At 47.7% G+C, this 16,502-nt stretch overlaps 1 protein-coding gene across 1 annotated transcript in view; it reads left to right on the forward strand.

Moving 5' to 3' along the window:
- The first annotated feature begins 257 nt into the window (after positions 1–257).
- LOC144669318 (protein shisa-9-like) overlaps positions 258–16,502 on the forward strand; it is a 592,905-nt gene continuing 576,660 nt past the window's right edge. Inside the window, exon 1 of the mRNA XM_078531675.1 lies at positions 258–982. Within this exon, the coding sequence (XP_078387801.1) occupies positions 447–982 (536 nt within the window). The 5' untranslated portion in view covers positions 258–446. The remainder of the gene's footprint in view (positions 983–16,502) is intronic.

Genomic DNA, 16,502 nt, shown 5'->3' on the forward strand with positions numbered 1-16,502 from the left:
CAAATGCTTGAGTTCTGTTTGCTGTGAGTAATGCTGTGTTAATGGCACTGTGTTTATTGAGTACGATGGTGAGTTGTTATGGGTCTCTGTCTGTCCTGATTCCTACAGGGTTTGACCAGTGATGTGATTTACCATCTCTCCCTCCAGCTCACGGCAACAGCAGGATCTGGAGTATTGGCACTTGTCCAAGGTTCCTCACACACACACACATACACACAAACACACACGCATAGAGGAAAGAGACTCTAGAAGGCATTAAGTGTTGGACTGTTTCTCAAAACTGCATGTCACTACCTCTGTCTTTGCCTTCAAAGCTTGGCCGAGCACATTTAGCCCTAACCTTCGAGAAGAGCGAGCTGTCTCTTTGACAGGACGAGGTCTCCCACAATTTCCGTCCATCGACACCCGAGGCTTGACTAACCTCCTGGCTTCGGAGGCGAGTCTCAATGGAGTTCCACTTGACGGTTGGCCTTTGGGGTTACTTCCTGATGGGACAGGTGCTGATCTGGGCCAGCGCACACAGCGACAAGGTGGAGAAGCTGGAAGGCGTCGGCATGCACTTCGACAACGGCACCAAGACATCCCCTCCAGAGGACACACCGGAGTCGACGGAGACCCCCCTGAACTCAGATAGGTGTCGGGGCTACTATGACGTGATGGGGCAGTGGGACCCCCCGTTTAACTGCAATGCGGGCACCTATCTATACTGCTGTGGGACATGTGGCTATAGGTTCTGCTGTGAGTTTAAACACGACCGCCTGGACCAGAGCACCTGTACCAACTATGACACACCGAACTGGGCAAACACCGGGAAGCCCCCAGTGAAAGTAGATGACACCATCGAAGACCCAGCAAAAGATAAGACCAACATGATTGTCTACATCATCTGTGGCGTGGTGGCCATTATGGTGCTAGTTGGGATTTTCACCAAACTTGGCTTAGAGAAGGCCCGAAGGCCTCAGACAGAGATGAACATGTCCAGGTAAGACTGGGTTATAATTGTCCTTTTAGCACAAAATCGTTTTCTATTCTCGGCAAGAAAAAATAAACTTTACTGACGGGTTTAGGAGAGCAACAGGGACTAGAAGTGATGGTTGCCGTAAATAATAGATGAGCACTTACAAATTCACTCCTCGATTCCTGTATTCAGCTCGCCAATCTGCATAGCATGGTTTTCAACAGTGGGATGATAATTGTGCTTTCAAGTGGACCTTAATGACAGCCTTAGGCCTGGGGATGGCAACCTATTAAAGATCCACTAACTATTCGCAGCTCTGTCACACATTGTCCCACTGACATCCTTCACTGTTCAATGGATGGGCAGAGTCTATCCATGGTGAAGCCACTTTAAGAAAGAAAAGACATAAGGAACTTACATTTATATCGTGCCTTAAGCTATCCATAGGATGTCATAAAGTGCTAAGTGCTTCATAGCCATGTGTCCGAGCTACAGCATCTCATCATGCCTGTGATTGTGAAATTTATCCTGTTGTATTTTCAGGTACAGAATATAGCCACTGATTGCCTTTCATTGCCACTGCAAACTGTGTTTTTGTGTTTGTTAAGGTTGTCTCCAGTATAAAATAATGGAATGTACCATGTCTGATGAGGGAAGATGGTGGCGTAGTGGTAATATCACTGGGCTAGTAATCCAGAGGCCCAGCTGGGCTAGCGATAGTGGTTCAAACCCCACCAAGGCAGCTGTAGGAATTTAAATTCAATTAATTAAATCTAGAATTGAAAACTTGTCTTAGTAATGATGGCCATGAAAGTACCATTGATTGTACACTACCATCTGGTCCCTTCCTTTAGGGAAGGAAATCTGTGTCCTTACCTGGCCTGGCCTACATGTGACTCCAGACTCACAGTAATGGGTTTCTTTTTAATTCCTTCATGGGACATTGCTGGTTAGGCCAGCATTTATTGCCCAACCCTAATTACCCTTGAGAAGGTGGTGGTGAGCTGCCTCCTTGAACCGCTGCAGTCCATGTGGTGTAGGTACATCCACAGTGCTGTTAGGGAGGGAGTTCCAGGATTTTGACCCAGCCAGTGATGAAACGGTGATATATTTCCAAGTCAGGATGGTGAGTGACTTGGAGGGGAACTTCCAGGTGGTGGTGTCCCCATGTATCTGCAGCTCCTGAGCTTCTAGGTGGTATAAGTTACGAGTTTGGAAGGTGCTGTCTAAGGACAGCTATGCAGATGCTGTTAAGAGTGGTTGACTCTGAACTGCCCTCTGAAATGGCCTAGCAATCCATTCTGTTGAAGGGCAATTAGGGATGGGCAACAAACGCTGACCTTGTCGCTGGCACCTGCGTCGCATGAAAGAATAAATTTGAAAAAAACCCAGAGTTTAATTCACGATGAGCATGTGTCCCGCTGCATTTGGAATCTAATTCATTGTCTTTATGTGTCATAGGCTCAGCTTCAGGGCTGATTTGAGCTGTCAACTTTTCTAGGACTGTGTCAGTTTTTTCAAAGCCGTTGGCCGTCTTGCCTTGCTTTCTTGGTTAGCCTGCAGCCAAAAATTTCCCTGAAAGGTTTTCGTGTGAGGCTTCCACATGGAGAACAGGAGCAGAAGGAGGCCATTCAGCCCTTCAAGCCTTTTCCACCATTCAATTAGATCATGGCTCACCTGTACCCCCAGCATGGTTTGTAAACCTTTAGTCCCTTTGCCTGACCAAAAACTCTCAATCTCAGCATTGACATTTTCAACAGTTTTGGGCGAGCATCCATTTTTTTCCAACTGTGGCTAGAAACGAGGAGGTTTTATTTCTAAACAAAACAAAGGTTATCAGTAAAACTTCACCAGCCAACAACGCAATGGTGAATAAGTGTCTTAAATGAGTAAAGTGAGGTAGAGAGGCAGAGCGTTGTAGGGAGGGAATTCCAGAGCTCAGGGCCCAGGCAGCTGAAGGCACGGCCGCCAATGGTGGAGCGATTATAGTCAGGTATGTCCAAGAGACCAGGGTTAGAGGAGCTCAGATATCTCGGAAGATTGCGGAGGAGGCTACAGAGACTGGGAGAAGCCAGGCTATGGTGGGATTTGGAAACAAGGATGAGAATTTTAAAATCAAAGTGTTGATTGACCAGGTCAGAAGCGCAGGAGGGATGGGTGACCGAGCCATGGTGTGAGTAAGGACATAGACAGCAGAGCTTTGGATGACCTTGGGTTTATGGAGGGTCGAGTGTGGGAGAACAGCCAGGAGTGTGTTAGAATAGCGAATTGTAGAGGTAACAAAGGCATGAATGAGGGTTTCAGCAGCAGATGGGCTGAGACGGGAACGAAGTCAGGGGACATTGCGCAGGTGGAAATAGGCAGTCTTAGTGATGGTGCGAATATGAGGTCGGAAACTCTTCACAGGGGCCAAGATTGCGAACAGTCTGGTAAAGCCTCTGACAGATAAGGAGGGGAATGGGGTCAGTAACCCGGGAACAGAATTTGTTGTGAGGACTGAAGACGCTGACTTCAATCTTCCCAACATTTAATTGGAGGAAATTTCTGCTCATCTAGGACTGGATGTCATCCTGGTGATTTAGCAACAGTGGAGGAGTCGAGAGAGGCGGTGATGAGGTAGAGCTGGGGGTCATCAGCGTACATGTGAAAACTAATGCTGTGCTTTAGGATGATGTCACTGAGGGGCAGCGCATAGATGAGAAATAGGATCGGCGGGGGGGAGGGGGGCAAGGATAGAGTCTTGGGGGACACCAGAGGCAATGATGCAGGAACAGGTAGAGGAACCATTGGCTACGAGGAGATGGATGCGAATGGAAGCGGCTGAGAGCAATCCCACCCAGCTGGACAGCACAGGAGAGTCATTGAGGAGGAGAGTCATTGAGCAGGAGAGTCATTGAGTAGGAGAGTCATTGAGGAGGAGAGTCATTGAGGAGGAGAGTCATTGAGCAGGAGAGTCATTGAACAGGAGAGTCATTGAGTAGGAGAGTCACTGAGCAGGAGAGTCATTGAATAGGAGAGTCATTGAGGAGGAGAGTCATTGAGGAGGAGAGTCATTGAACAGGAGAGCCATTGAGTAGGAGAGTCATTGAGGAGGAGAGTCATTGAACAGGAGAGTCATTGAGGAGGAGAGTCAATGAGCAGGAGAGTCATTGAGGAGGAGAGTCATTGAGGAGGAGAGTCATTGAGGAGGAGAGTCATTGAGTAGGAGAGTCATTGAGGAGGAGGGTCATTGAGGAGGAGAGTCATTGAGGAGGAGAGTCATTGAGTAGGAGAGTCATTGAGCAGGAGAGTCATTGAGGAGGAGAGTCATTGAAACGGAGAGTCATTGAGGAGGAGAGTCATTGAATAGGAGAGTCATTGAGTAGGAGAGTCACTGAGCAGGAGAGTCATTGAGCAGGAGAGTCATTGAGGAGGAGAGTCATTGAGGAGGAGAGTCATTGAGGAGGAGAGTCATTGAGTAGGAGAGTCATTGAGGAGGAGGGTCATTGAACAGGAGAGTCATTGAGGAGGAGAGTCAATGAGCAGGAGAGTCATTGAGCAGGAGAGTCATTGAGGAGGAGAGTCATTGAGTAGGAGAGTCATTGAGTAGGAGAGTCATTGAGTAGGAGAGTCATTGAGGAGGAGGGTCATTGAGGAGGAGAGTCATTGAGGAGGAGAGTCATTGAGTAGGAGAGTCATTGAGCAGGAGATTCATTGAACAGGAGAGTCATTGAGGAGGAGAGTCATTGAATAGGAGAGTCATTGAGTAGGAGAGTCACTGAGCAGGAGAGTCATTGAGGAGGAGAGTCACTGAGCAGGAGAGTCATTGAGCAGGAGAGCCATTGAGAAGGAGAGTCATTGAGGAGGAGAGTCATTGAGGAGGAGAGTCATTGAGCAGGAGAGTCATTGAACAGGAGAGTCATTGAGTAGGAGAGTCATTGAGGAGGAGAGTCATTGAGGAGGAGAGTCATTGAACAGGAGAGTCATTGAGTAGGAGAGTCATTGAGGAGGAGAGTCATTGAACAGGAGAGTCATTGAGTATAGAATCATTGAGGAGGAGAGTCACTGAGCAGGAGAGTCATTGAGGAGGAGAGTCATTGAGGAGGAGAGTCATTGAGGAGGAGAGTCATTGAGTAGGAGAGTCATTGAGGAGGAGGGTCATTGAACAGGAGAGTCATTGAGGAGGAGAGTCAATGAGCAGGAGAGTCATTGAGCAGGAGAGTCATTGAGGAGGAGAGTCATTGAGTAGGAGAGTCATTGAGTAGGAGGGTCATTGAGGAGGAGGGTCATTGAGGAGGAGAGTCATTGAGGAGGAGAGTCATTGAGTAGGAGAGTCATTGAGCAGGAGAGTCATTGAACAGGAGAGTCATTGAGGAGGAGAGTCATTGAATAGGAGAGTCATTGAGTAGGAGAGTCACTGAGCAGGAGAGTCATTGAGGAGGAGAGTCACTGAGCAGGAGAGTCATTGAGTAGGAGAGTCATTGAGGAGGAGAGTCATTGAACAGGAGAGTCATTGAGTATAGAGTCATTGAGGAGGAGAGTCACTGAACAGGAGAGTCATTGAGTAGGAGAGACACTGAGCAGGAGAGTCATTGAGCAGGAGAGTCATTGAGGAGGAGAGTCACTGAGCAGGAGAGTCATTGAGGAGGAGAGTCACTGAGCAGGAGAGTCAATGAGTAGGAGAGTCATTGAGTAGGAGAGTCATTGAGGAGGAGAGTCATTGAGTAGGAGAGTCATTGAGGAGAATCATTGAGGAGGAGAGTCAGTGAGCAGGAGAGTCATTGAGTAGGGGAGTCATTGAGTAGGAGGGTCATTGAACAGGAGAGTCATTGAGGAGGAGAGTCATTGAGGAGGGGAGTCATTGAGCAGGAGAGTCATTGAGCAGGAGAGTCATTGAGTAGGAGAGTCATTGAGGAGGAGAGTCATTGAACAGGAGAGTCATTGAGTAGGAGAGTCATTGAGGAGGAGAGTCATTGAACAGGAGAGTCATTGAGTATAGAGTCATTGAGGAGGAGAGTCACTGAGCAGGAGAGTCATTGAGGAGGAGAGTCATTGAGGAGGAGAGTCAATGAGTAGGAGAGTCATTGAGCAGGAGAGTCATTGAGGAGGAGAGTCATTGAGGAGGAGAGTCATTGAGGAGGAGAGTCATTGAGGAGGAGAGTCACTGAGTAGGAGAGTCATTGAGTAGGAGAGTCATTGAGGAGGAGAGTCACTGAGTAGGAGAGTCATTGAGTAGGAGAGTCATTGAGGAGGAGAGTCATTGAGGAGGAGAGTCAATGAGTAGGAGAGTCATTGAGCAGGAGAGTCATTGAGGAGGAGAGTCATTGAGGAGGAGAGTCATTGAGGAGGAGAGTCATTGAGTAGGAGAGTCATTGAGTAGGAGAGTCATTGAGGAGAATCATTGAGGAGGAGAGTCAGTGAGCAGGAGAGTCATTGAGTAGGGGAGTCATTGAGTAGGAGGGTCATTGAACAGGAGAGTCATTGAGGAGGAGAGTCATTGAACAGGAGAGTCATTGAGTATAGAGTCATTGAGGAGGAGAGTCACTGAGCAGGAGAGTCATTGAGGAGGAGAGTCATTGAGGAGGAGAGTCATTGAGGAGGAGAGTCAATGAGTAGGAGAGTCATTGAGCAGGAGAGTCATTGAGGAGGAGAGTCATTGAGGAGGAGAGTCACTGAGTAGGAGAGTCATTGAGTAGGAGAGTCATTGAGTAGGAGAGTCATTGAGTAGGAGAGTCATTGAGGAGAATCATTGAGGAGGAGAGTCAGTGAGCAGGAGAGTCATTGAGTAGGGGAGTCATTGAGTAGGAGGGTCATTGAACAGGAGAGTCATTGAGTAGGAGGGTCATTGAACAGGAGAGTCATTGAGGAGGAGAGTCATTGAGTAGGAGGGTCATTGAACAGGAGAGTCATTGAGGAGGAGAGTCATTGAGTAGGAGAGTCATTGAGGAGGAGAGTCATTGAGGAGGAGAGTCATTGAGGAGGAGAGTCATTGAACAGGAGAGTCATTGAGGAGGAGAGTCATTGAGGAGGAGAGTCATTGAGGAGGAGAGTCATTGAGGAGGAGAGTCATTGAGGAGGAGAGTCATTGAGGAGGAGGGTCATTGAGCAGGCGTGCCGGCTCAGATTAATGTGCCCGAGTCTCTAGAGGGGACTGAAACCCACGACTTCTGACTCAGAGGCAAGAGTAAAGCAGCCATTAAATGGCATTGTCATCAAGCTAGACGAAGGAGCTGTACTAAACTCCAAGGCAATAAAATAATACTGTCATTGAGACTAAAAGGGATGATCTTCAAACATTATTCGATCCCAGTTACAGCTGGTTTTGGGAGAGGTCCTGGGGGAGCTAAGGGGAGGAAGATAGGAATCAGATTGCATTCCACTTAGACTCCAGGTGCAATGCATCACTGTGGGAGGGGAGCTTTTGTGTTCTGGTGTAGAGTCAGTCGCTAACAGGAACAAGTCTGGAAAATGACCACAGCAGCTTTAACTTACCCTTCCTGCTGTGCCTCCTACCTCCCGTTAATCACTGGTGACAGAGTTTGCTCATGGGTGAGTTTTAAATGGAAATGCTTCAGAAACAAGTGAAAGGCTGTGAGTTTATTCAGATCCCTGGCATCCGCAGTGTTTTGATTTTATTTTTGAGATTATTCAGCTTTTCTTTTAGGCTTGTTTTCCTGGCTTTCCCCTCCAGGCACCTCATGGCTGCAGTACACCTCATGCATGGGATGCACAGCCTGAGGCTCTTTCTGCACCTTCCAAACCTCCTCAGAGGACAAGGGCAGCAGGTGCTTAGTAACACCATCACCTCCAAGTCACTCACCATCCTGACTTGGAAATATATCGCCGTTCCTTCACTGTCGCTGGGTCAAAATCCTGGAACTCCCTCCCTAACAGCACTGTGGGTGTACCTACACCACATGGACGGCAGCGATTCAAGAAGGCAGCTCACCACCACCTTCTCAAGGGCAACTAGGGATGGGCAATAAATGCTGGTCCAGCCAGCGACACCCACATCCCGTGAATGGTTTTAAAATAGACCCTGCCCCAAGGTGTCAAGCTCCCTGCTTTAAATTCGATGACTGAGTGGGGAGGGGGTGGGGGAAGCACAGGAATTTAGACCAACTGCCCAACCCCACAGTGTGGTTTAGGAGACGGTTAGGGTGGGGAATTTGTTAGGTTGTTAAAATTGCGAACCCGCCCGACACAGTTGGTTCAGGTTTAACCTTGGTGGTTTGGGGTCTAATTTAGTGAGCTGCTCTGGAGAGGTGGGTCTGACATCATAATAGGTTAATGAGGCTCTTCCACAGTTGCTGGTAGCCAGTTGACTTGATGGCTGATTGGCGAGATTCCCAGGGCTCAGGAAACCTGGCAGCTGAAGGGAGGCCAAATGCAGCAGTGGCCCAATGCAGCAGGTAAATACTTTTCCAGCACAGCTTGTGGGCCAAAAGGAACAGGAGTGTTTGCCCACCTGCAGGCGAACCATCTTCTCTGATGGCTCTTCTCTCTACCTCCTTCTCTCTGAGCCCACCCACTAATCATCCCACAACTGACAGGGACCACCCCAGCAGTGTAACATCTCATCTGCAAGGCTGCACCTCTGACATTTTAAATTTGCTCTACGTGTTGGTAGAGTCATAACGGCACAGCAGGAGAATACTTGGCCCGTCAACCCTGTACCAACCCTCTGCTGAGCAATGCAGTCCACCCCATTTCCCTGCTCTACCCCCCACATTCCGCCACGTTTTTAATCATTACTCTACGCTCAGCACTGCTCCACAATGCTAGGCCGCATTCGGTGCTCAGGCCTCTGGAGTGGGACTTGAACCCCATGACCTCCTGATATGGAGGCCAGGGTGCTGCCCACTGAGATACCTCCTGCACTTGCTCAATTGCGCACTCAGCAAGTGTTCACCAGCTGCAGCCATTGGTGGAGGTGTCACTTTCTCTGTCGATGTGCCCTAGAACGCTCACCTTGGAACCAGAGCCAGCATTTAGCAAGAATCAATGAGCGGGCTCCCTGACGGAGTGCAGGAGACTGCCGGGAGCAGCACAGGTGAAAAGCTGTCAAACAACATTGGCCTCCAGCAGCCAGGTTGTCGCTAACTGGGCCTGTTCTACGTCGTGAAGCCCGGCTCACTTACCATGCACACACTTAACATTTTAATTTTCAACATCTTCTCTGCAATATTTAATATCCAAAGTGGCACTCACAGTCCTGTAAATGACTATGTCCGGGGGCGAGCGTGCATTTTTTCTTTATTCCTTCATTTGTTTGCCAGCATTTGTTACCCATCCCTAATTGCCCTTGAACTGAGTGGTTTGCTCGGCCATTTCAGGGGGCAGTTAAGAGCCAACCACATTGCTGTGGGTCTGGAGTCACATGTAGGCCAGACCAGGTAAGGACGGCAGATTTCCCTCCCTAAAGGGCATTAGCGAACCAGATGGGTTTTTACAACAATTGATGGTAGTTTCGCGGTCACCATGACTGAGACTAGCTTCATATTCCCGATTTATTCATTGAATTTGAATTCCATCAGCTGCTGTGGTGGGATTTGAACCCATGACCCCAGGGCAATAGCCTGGGCCTCTGATTTACTGGTCCAGTAACATGGCCACGACATCACCATGGGCAGAATATTATGCTTGTCGGGCGGGCACACACCCAACCCGAACGAGCGTAAAATGCTGCATGATGATGTCGGGCAGGCGTCCTGATGTCATCGCGCACTCGCACAATATATCGGTCAGCGGCCAAGCGAGGGAGTCGGCGGACTGCCCGTCGACAATCAGGGCGGCCGATTAAAGTCATAATTAAAAGAAAGGTTTCGCTGCTTGGCCAATCTTATGGTTGGCGGGCAGGCGAATTCGGCCAGGCGGCCTCTGGGTTTTTTGCGAAACCTCATCCACGGCTGGGATGCGATTTCGATCAGTGAATTAAAAAGAAATTTTCAAACTAATTTCTAAACTGTCCCTGCTCACGTGGCAGAGTCACACGAGCTGATAGGTTTTTTTGAACATTTTTAAATTCTTTATTTTTTATTTTAAAAATCTTCAGCTCCCTGAGGTGGCTCTGTGCCTCAGGGGACTTTTGCTACTCGCACCCCCGCACATGTGTGAGTTTCTGTGCTCACACTCCTCCCCGCCCCCACCTTTGCAGCGCTGAGCTCTGCAGCGCGCGTTTCACACTGACTGGCTAATTGGCCAGGCAATGTGAAATCGCAGTCAGGGCCCGATAGGGGACGGTGGTCCTTTGGTGTGAGCGTGTGTGTGTGAGTGTGTGAGAGAGAGTGTATGTGCGGGTGTGTGTGAATGTGTGACTGTGAGTGTGTGTGTGTATGTAGGTTTGAGTGTGTTTGTGTGTGTCTGTGAGTGTGTGTGTTTATGTGTGTGAGTGAGTTTGTGTTAGCATCTGTGAGCGTGTGCATGTGAGTGAATGTGAGAGTGTGTGTGTGTGCATGAGCATGTATGTGAGTGTGAATGTATATGTGTGTGTGAGTGTATGTGTGTGTGAGGGTGTGAGTGTGTGTGTTTGCATGTATGTGAGTGTTCATATATGTGTGTGTGTGAGTGTAAGTATGTTTGTGTGAGTGAATGTGTGTGTGAGTGACGGTGTGAGAGTGTGTACATGTATGTGTGTGTGCGTGAATGTGTGCATGTGTGTGTGAGTGCATGCGAGTGAGTGCATGTGAATGTGTGTGTGAGTCTGTGAGTGCGTGTGTGTGATTGCATGTGTGTGTGTGCATGTGCATGTGAGTGAGTGCGTGTGAGTGTGTGTGTGTGTGTGTGAGTGCGCATGTAAGTGAATGTTAGTATGCGGGCATGTGTTTGTATGTATGTGCGTGAGTGTGCATGAATGTGATTGTGAGTGTGAGCATGTTTGTGTGAGTGAGTGTGAGAGTGTGTGTGAGTGTATGTTTGTGTGAGTGAGTGTGTGTGTTTTTGTGAGTGTGAGAGTGTCTGTGTGCGTGTATGTGAGAGTGAGTGTGAGTGTGAAATTGTTTGTGTGAGAGTGTGTGTGTGTGTGTGTGTCAGTGTGTGTGTTTGTGCCTGTCTATGTGTCTATCTGTGTGTGTGTGTGTGTGTCAGTGTGTGTGTTTGTGCCTGTCTATGTGTCTATCTGTGTATGCGTGTCTGTGAGTGTGAAAATGTGAGTTTATGGGTGCCAGGAAAATGAGAGAGAGTTGGGTAAATGTAACGGGTGATGCAGAATGTTGGCTGTGGGACAATATCTGAGATTGCCGACCTCAGCTCAGACTGGCGGGATGTCATTTACTGATTCCTCCCATTGCTTCCCCCAACTCTTTTGAAGACATTGGGTTACGCTCCAAGGACAATGACGACTCTCTGGGTTACGCTCTAAGGACACTGACGACTCTCTGGGATACACTCTAAGGACACTGACGACTCTCTGGGTTATGCTCTAAGGACACTAACAAATCTCTGGGTTACGCTCTAAGGACACTGACGACTCTCTGGAATACACTCTAAGGACACTGACGACTCTCTGGGTTATGCTCTAAGGACACTGACGAATCTCTGGATAACGCTCTAAGGATATTGACAACTCTCTGGGTTACGGTCTAAGGACATTGACGAATCTCTGGGTTCCGCTCTGAGGACACTGACTTCTCTCTGGGTTACGTTCTAAGGACACTCACGAATATCTGGTTTACACTCAAAGGACACTGACATCTCTCCAGGAGAGGCTCTAAGAATACTAATGAATCTCTGGATTACGTTCTAAGGACACTGACGAATCTCTGGGTTACGCTCTAAGGACATTGACGAATCTCTGGGTTACGCTCTAAGGACATTGACGTCTCTCTGGATTACGCTTTAAGGACACTGACGAATCTCTGGGTTATGCTCTAAGGACATTGACGTCTCTCTGGGTTATGTTCTAAGGACATTGACGTCTCTCTGGGTTATGTTCTAAGGACACTGACGAACATCTGGGTTACACTCTAAGGACACTGACGAACCTCTGGATAACGCTCTTAGGTTATTGACGAATCTCTAGTTTACGCTCTAAGCACATTTACGAATCTCTGGGTTACGCTCTAAGGACACTGACGTCTCTCCGGTTTACGCTCTAAGGACACTGACGAATCTCTGGCTTACGCGCTAAGTACAATGAAGAATCTCTGGGTTACGCTCCAAGGACACCGACGAATCTTTGGTTTACGCTGTAATGCCACTGACGATTCTCTGGGTTACGCTCTAAGGACACTGACGAATATCTGGGTTACACTCTAAGGATATTGGCGAATCTCTGTGTTAAGCTCTAAGGATATTGACGAATCTCTGGTTTATGCTCTGAGGACAAAGACTAACCTGTGGTTTACGCTCTAAGGACACTGATGTCTCTCTGGTTTATGCTCTCTGGTCACTGACGACTTTCTGGGTTACGCTCTAAGCACATTCACAAATCTCTGGGTTACGCTCTAAGGACACTGAAGAATATGTGGGTTACGCTCTAAGGACACAGACGACACTCTAGGTTATGCTCTGAGGAAACTGACAAATCTCTGGGTTACATCCTAAGGACATTGACATCTCTCTGGGAGACGCTGTAAGGACGTTGACGACTCTCTGGGTTATGCTCTCGGGACACTGACTTATCTCAGGGTTATACTCTAAGGATACTGATGAACATCTGGGTTGCACTCTAAAGACACTGGTGTCTCTCCAGGTTACGCTCTAAAGACACTGACGTTTCTCTATGTTATGCTCTAAAGACACTGACGAATCTCAGGGTTTCTATTTAAGGACGTTGACAAATCTCGGGGTTACTCTCTAAGGACACTGAGGATTTTCTGGGTTAAGTTCTAAGGACACTGATGTCTCTCCGGCTTACGCTCTAAGCACATTTACAAATCTCTGGGTTACGCTCTACGACATTGACAATACTCTGGGTTATGCTCTAAGACACTGATGAACCTCTGGATTACGCTCCAAGGACACCGACGATTCTCTGCGTTACGCTCTAAGGACACTGACTTCTCTCTGGGTTACGTTCTAAGGACACTAACGAATCTCCGGGTTACGTTCTAAGGACACTCACGAATATCTGGTTTACACTCAAAGGACACTGACATCTCTCCAGGAGAGGCTCTAAGAACACTAATGAATCTCTGGGTTACGCTCTAAGGACACTGACGTCTCTCTAGGTTACGTTCTAAGGACACTGGCGAACCTCTGGATAACGCTCTAAGGACACTGACGACTCACTGGTTACGCTCTAAGGACACTGACGAATCTCTGGCTTACGCACTAAGTACAGTAAAGAATCTCTGGGTTACGCTCCAAGGACATTGACGATCCTCTGGGTTAAGTTCTAAGGACACTGATGAATCTCTGGGTTACGCTCTAAGGACACTGATGATTCTCTGGGTTAAGTTCTGAGGACTCTGACGAATCTCTAGGTTCAGCTTTAAGGACACTGACGAATCTCTGGGTTAAGGTCTATGGACATTTACGAATATCTGGGTTACGCTCTAAGGAAACTGATGAATATCTGGGTTACGCTCTAAGGACATTGACGAATATTTGGGTTACGCTCTCAGGAAACTGACGACTCTCTGGGTTACACTCTAAGGACACTGATGAATCTCTGGTTTACATTCTAAGGACACCGACGAATCTCTGGGTTACGCTCTAAGGACACTGACGACACTCTGGGTTACGCTCTAAGGATATTGACGATTCTCTGTGTTATGCCCTAAGGACACTGACGAATCTCAGGGTTATGCTCTAAGGACACTGACTAACCTGTGGTTTACGCTCTAAGGACACTGACGTCACTCTTGGTTATGCTCTAAAGACTCTGATTTGTCTCTGGTTTACACGTTCTAAGGACACTGATGACTCTCTGGGTTACACTCAAAGGACATTGACGTCTCTCCGGGTAACACTCTAAGGACACTGACGTCTCTCCAGGTTACACTCTTAGGACACTGACGAACATCTGTGTTACACTCTAAGGGCACTGACGAATCTCTGGATAATTCTCTAAAGACACTGACGAATCTCTGGGTTACTATTTAAGGACATTGACGAATCTCTGGATTACTCTCTAAGGACACCTGACGACACACTGGTTACGCGCTAAGGACACTGAAGTCTCTCTGGGTTACGCTCTTAGCTTATTGACGAATCTCTAGGTTACGCTCTAAGGACATTGACGACTCTCTGGGTTACGCTCTAAGGACACTGACGTCTCTCCGGGTTACGCTCTAAGGGCGTTGACGAATCTCTGGGTGACGCTCTAAGGACACTGACTATTCTCTGGGTTATGCTCTAAGACACTGACGACTCTCTGGGTTATGCTCTAAGGACAGTGACGAATCTCTGGGTTATGCTCTAAGGACATTTACTTCTCTCTGGGTTAAGCTCTGAGGACACTGACGAATCTCTGGGTTACGCTCTAAGGACAGTGACGAATCTCTGGGTTACGCTCTAAGAACATTTACTTCTTTCTGGGTTAAGCTCTGAGGACACTGACGATTCTCTGTGTTACGCTCTCAAGACACCGACGAATCTCCAGGTTACTCTTTAAGGACATTGACGAATCTCTGGGTCACATTGTAAGGACTTTGATGAATCTCTGGATTACTCTCTAAGGATACGTGATGACACACTGGTTATGCACTAAGGTCACCGACATCTCTCAGGGTTTCGCTCTAAGGACACTGCCGAATCTCTGGTTAACACTCTAAGGATATCGACGAATCTCTGGTTCACGCTCTAAAGACTCTGATGATTCTCCGGGTTACGGTCTAAGGACACTGACGCATATCTGGGTTACGCTTTAAGGACACATACGAATATCTGGGTTATGTTCTCAGGAAACTGTCGAATCTCTGGCTTACGTTCTAAGCAAACTGACAAATCTCTGGGTTACTCTGTAACGACACTGATCACTCTCTGGGTTACGGTCAAAGGACACTGGCAAATATCTGGGTTACGCTCTAAGGAAACTGACGACTCTCCAGGTTAGGCTCTAAGGACACTGTTGAATCTCTGGGTTACTCTCTAAGGACACTTGACGACTCTCTTGGTTACGCTCTAAGGACACTTACGTCTCACTGGGTTAAGCTCTAAGGACACAGACTAACCTGTGGATTACGCTTTAAGGACCCTGACGTCTCTCTGCGTTATGCTCCAAGGACACTGACGTCTCTCCGGATTATGCTCTAAGGACACTGTCGACTCTCTGGGTTACAATCTAAAGAAATTCACGAATATCTGGGTTACGCTCTAAGGATATTGCCGAATCTCTGGGTTAAGCTCTAAGGATATTGACAACTCTCTGGGTTACGCTCTAAGGACACTGATGACTCTCTGGTTTATGCTCTAAGGACACTGATGACTCTCCGGGATACGCTAGAAGAATATTTACGACATCTCTGGGTTACGCTCTAAGGCCAATGACGACTCTCTGGGTTACGGTCTAAGCACATTTATGAATCTCTGGGTTACGCTCTAAGGACACTGACGTCTCTCTGGGAGAGTCTCTAAGCACACTGATGAATCACTGGGTTACACTCTAAGGACACTGCCAAATCTCAGGGTTATGCTCTAAGGACATTGATGATACCCTGGGTTACACTCTAAGGACACTGACGAATATCTGGGTTACGCTCTAAGGACACGGATGACTCTCACGATATCGATCTAAGGACACTGACTAATCTCTGGATAATGCTCTAAAGACACTGATGAATCTCTGGGTTACTAGTTAAGGACGTTGACCAATCTCTCGGTCACGTTGTAATGACATTGATGAATTTCTGGATTACTCTCTAAGGACACCTGACAACACACTGGTTATGCTGTAAGGACACTGAAGTCTCTCTGGGTTACGCTCTAAGGTTATTGGATAACGCTCATAAGTTATTGACGAATCTCTGGGTTACGCTCTAAGGGCTTTGATGAATCTCTGGGTTACGCTCTCGAGACACTGACGACTCTCTGGTTCAAGCTCTAAAGACTCTCATGACTCTCCGGGTTACGCTCTAAGGACACTGACGGATATCTGGGTTACGTTCTCAGGACACTGACGTCTCTCCGGCTTAAGCTCTAAGAACACTGATGACTCTCCAGGTTACGCTCTAAGGACATTTGCAAATCTCTGGGTTACGCTCTAAAGACGTTGACGAATCTCTATGTTACACTCTAAGGACACTGACGACTCTCTGGGTAGTGCTATAAGGACACTGTCGAGTCTCCGGGTTACGCTCTAAGGACACTGACGAATATCTGGGTTACGTTCTCAGGAAACTGACGAATCTCTGGCTTAGGTTCTAAGGAAACTGACGAATCTCTGGGTTATTCTGTAACGACACTGACCACTCTCTGGGTTACGGTCAAAGGACACTGGCGAATAGTTGGGTTATCCTCTAAGGACACTGACGAATATCTGGGTTACGTTCTAAGGACACTGACGAATATCTGGGTTACGCTCTAAGGACACGGATGACTCTCACGATATCGATCTAAGGACACTGACTAATCTCTGGATAATGCTCTAAAGACACTGATGAATCTCTGGGTTACTAGTTAA

This window comes from Cetorhinus maximus, chromosome 29 (genome assembly GCF_964194155.1).
Source record: "Cetorhinus maximus chromosome 29, sCetMax3.hap1.1, whole genome shotgun sequence".
Lineage (NCBI taxonomy): Eukaryota > Metazoa > Chordata > Chondrichthyes > Lamniformes > Cetorhinidae > Cetorhinus > Cetorhinus maximus.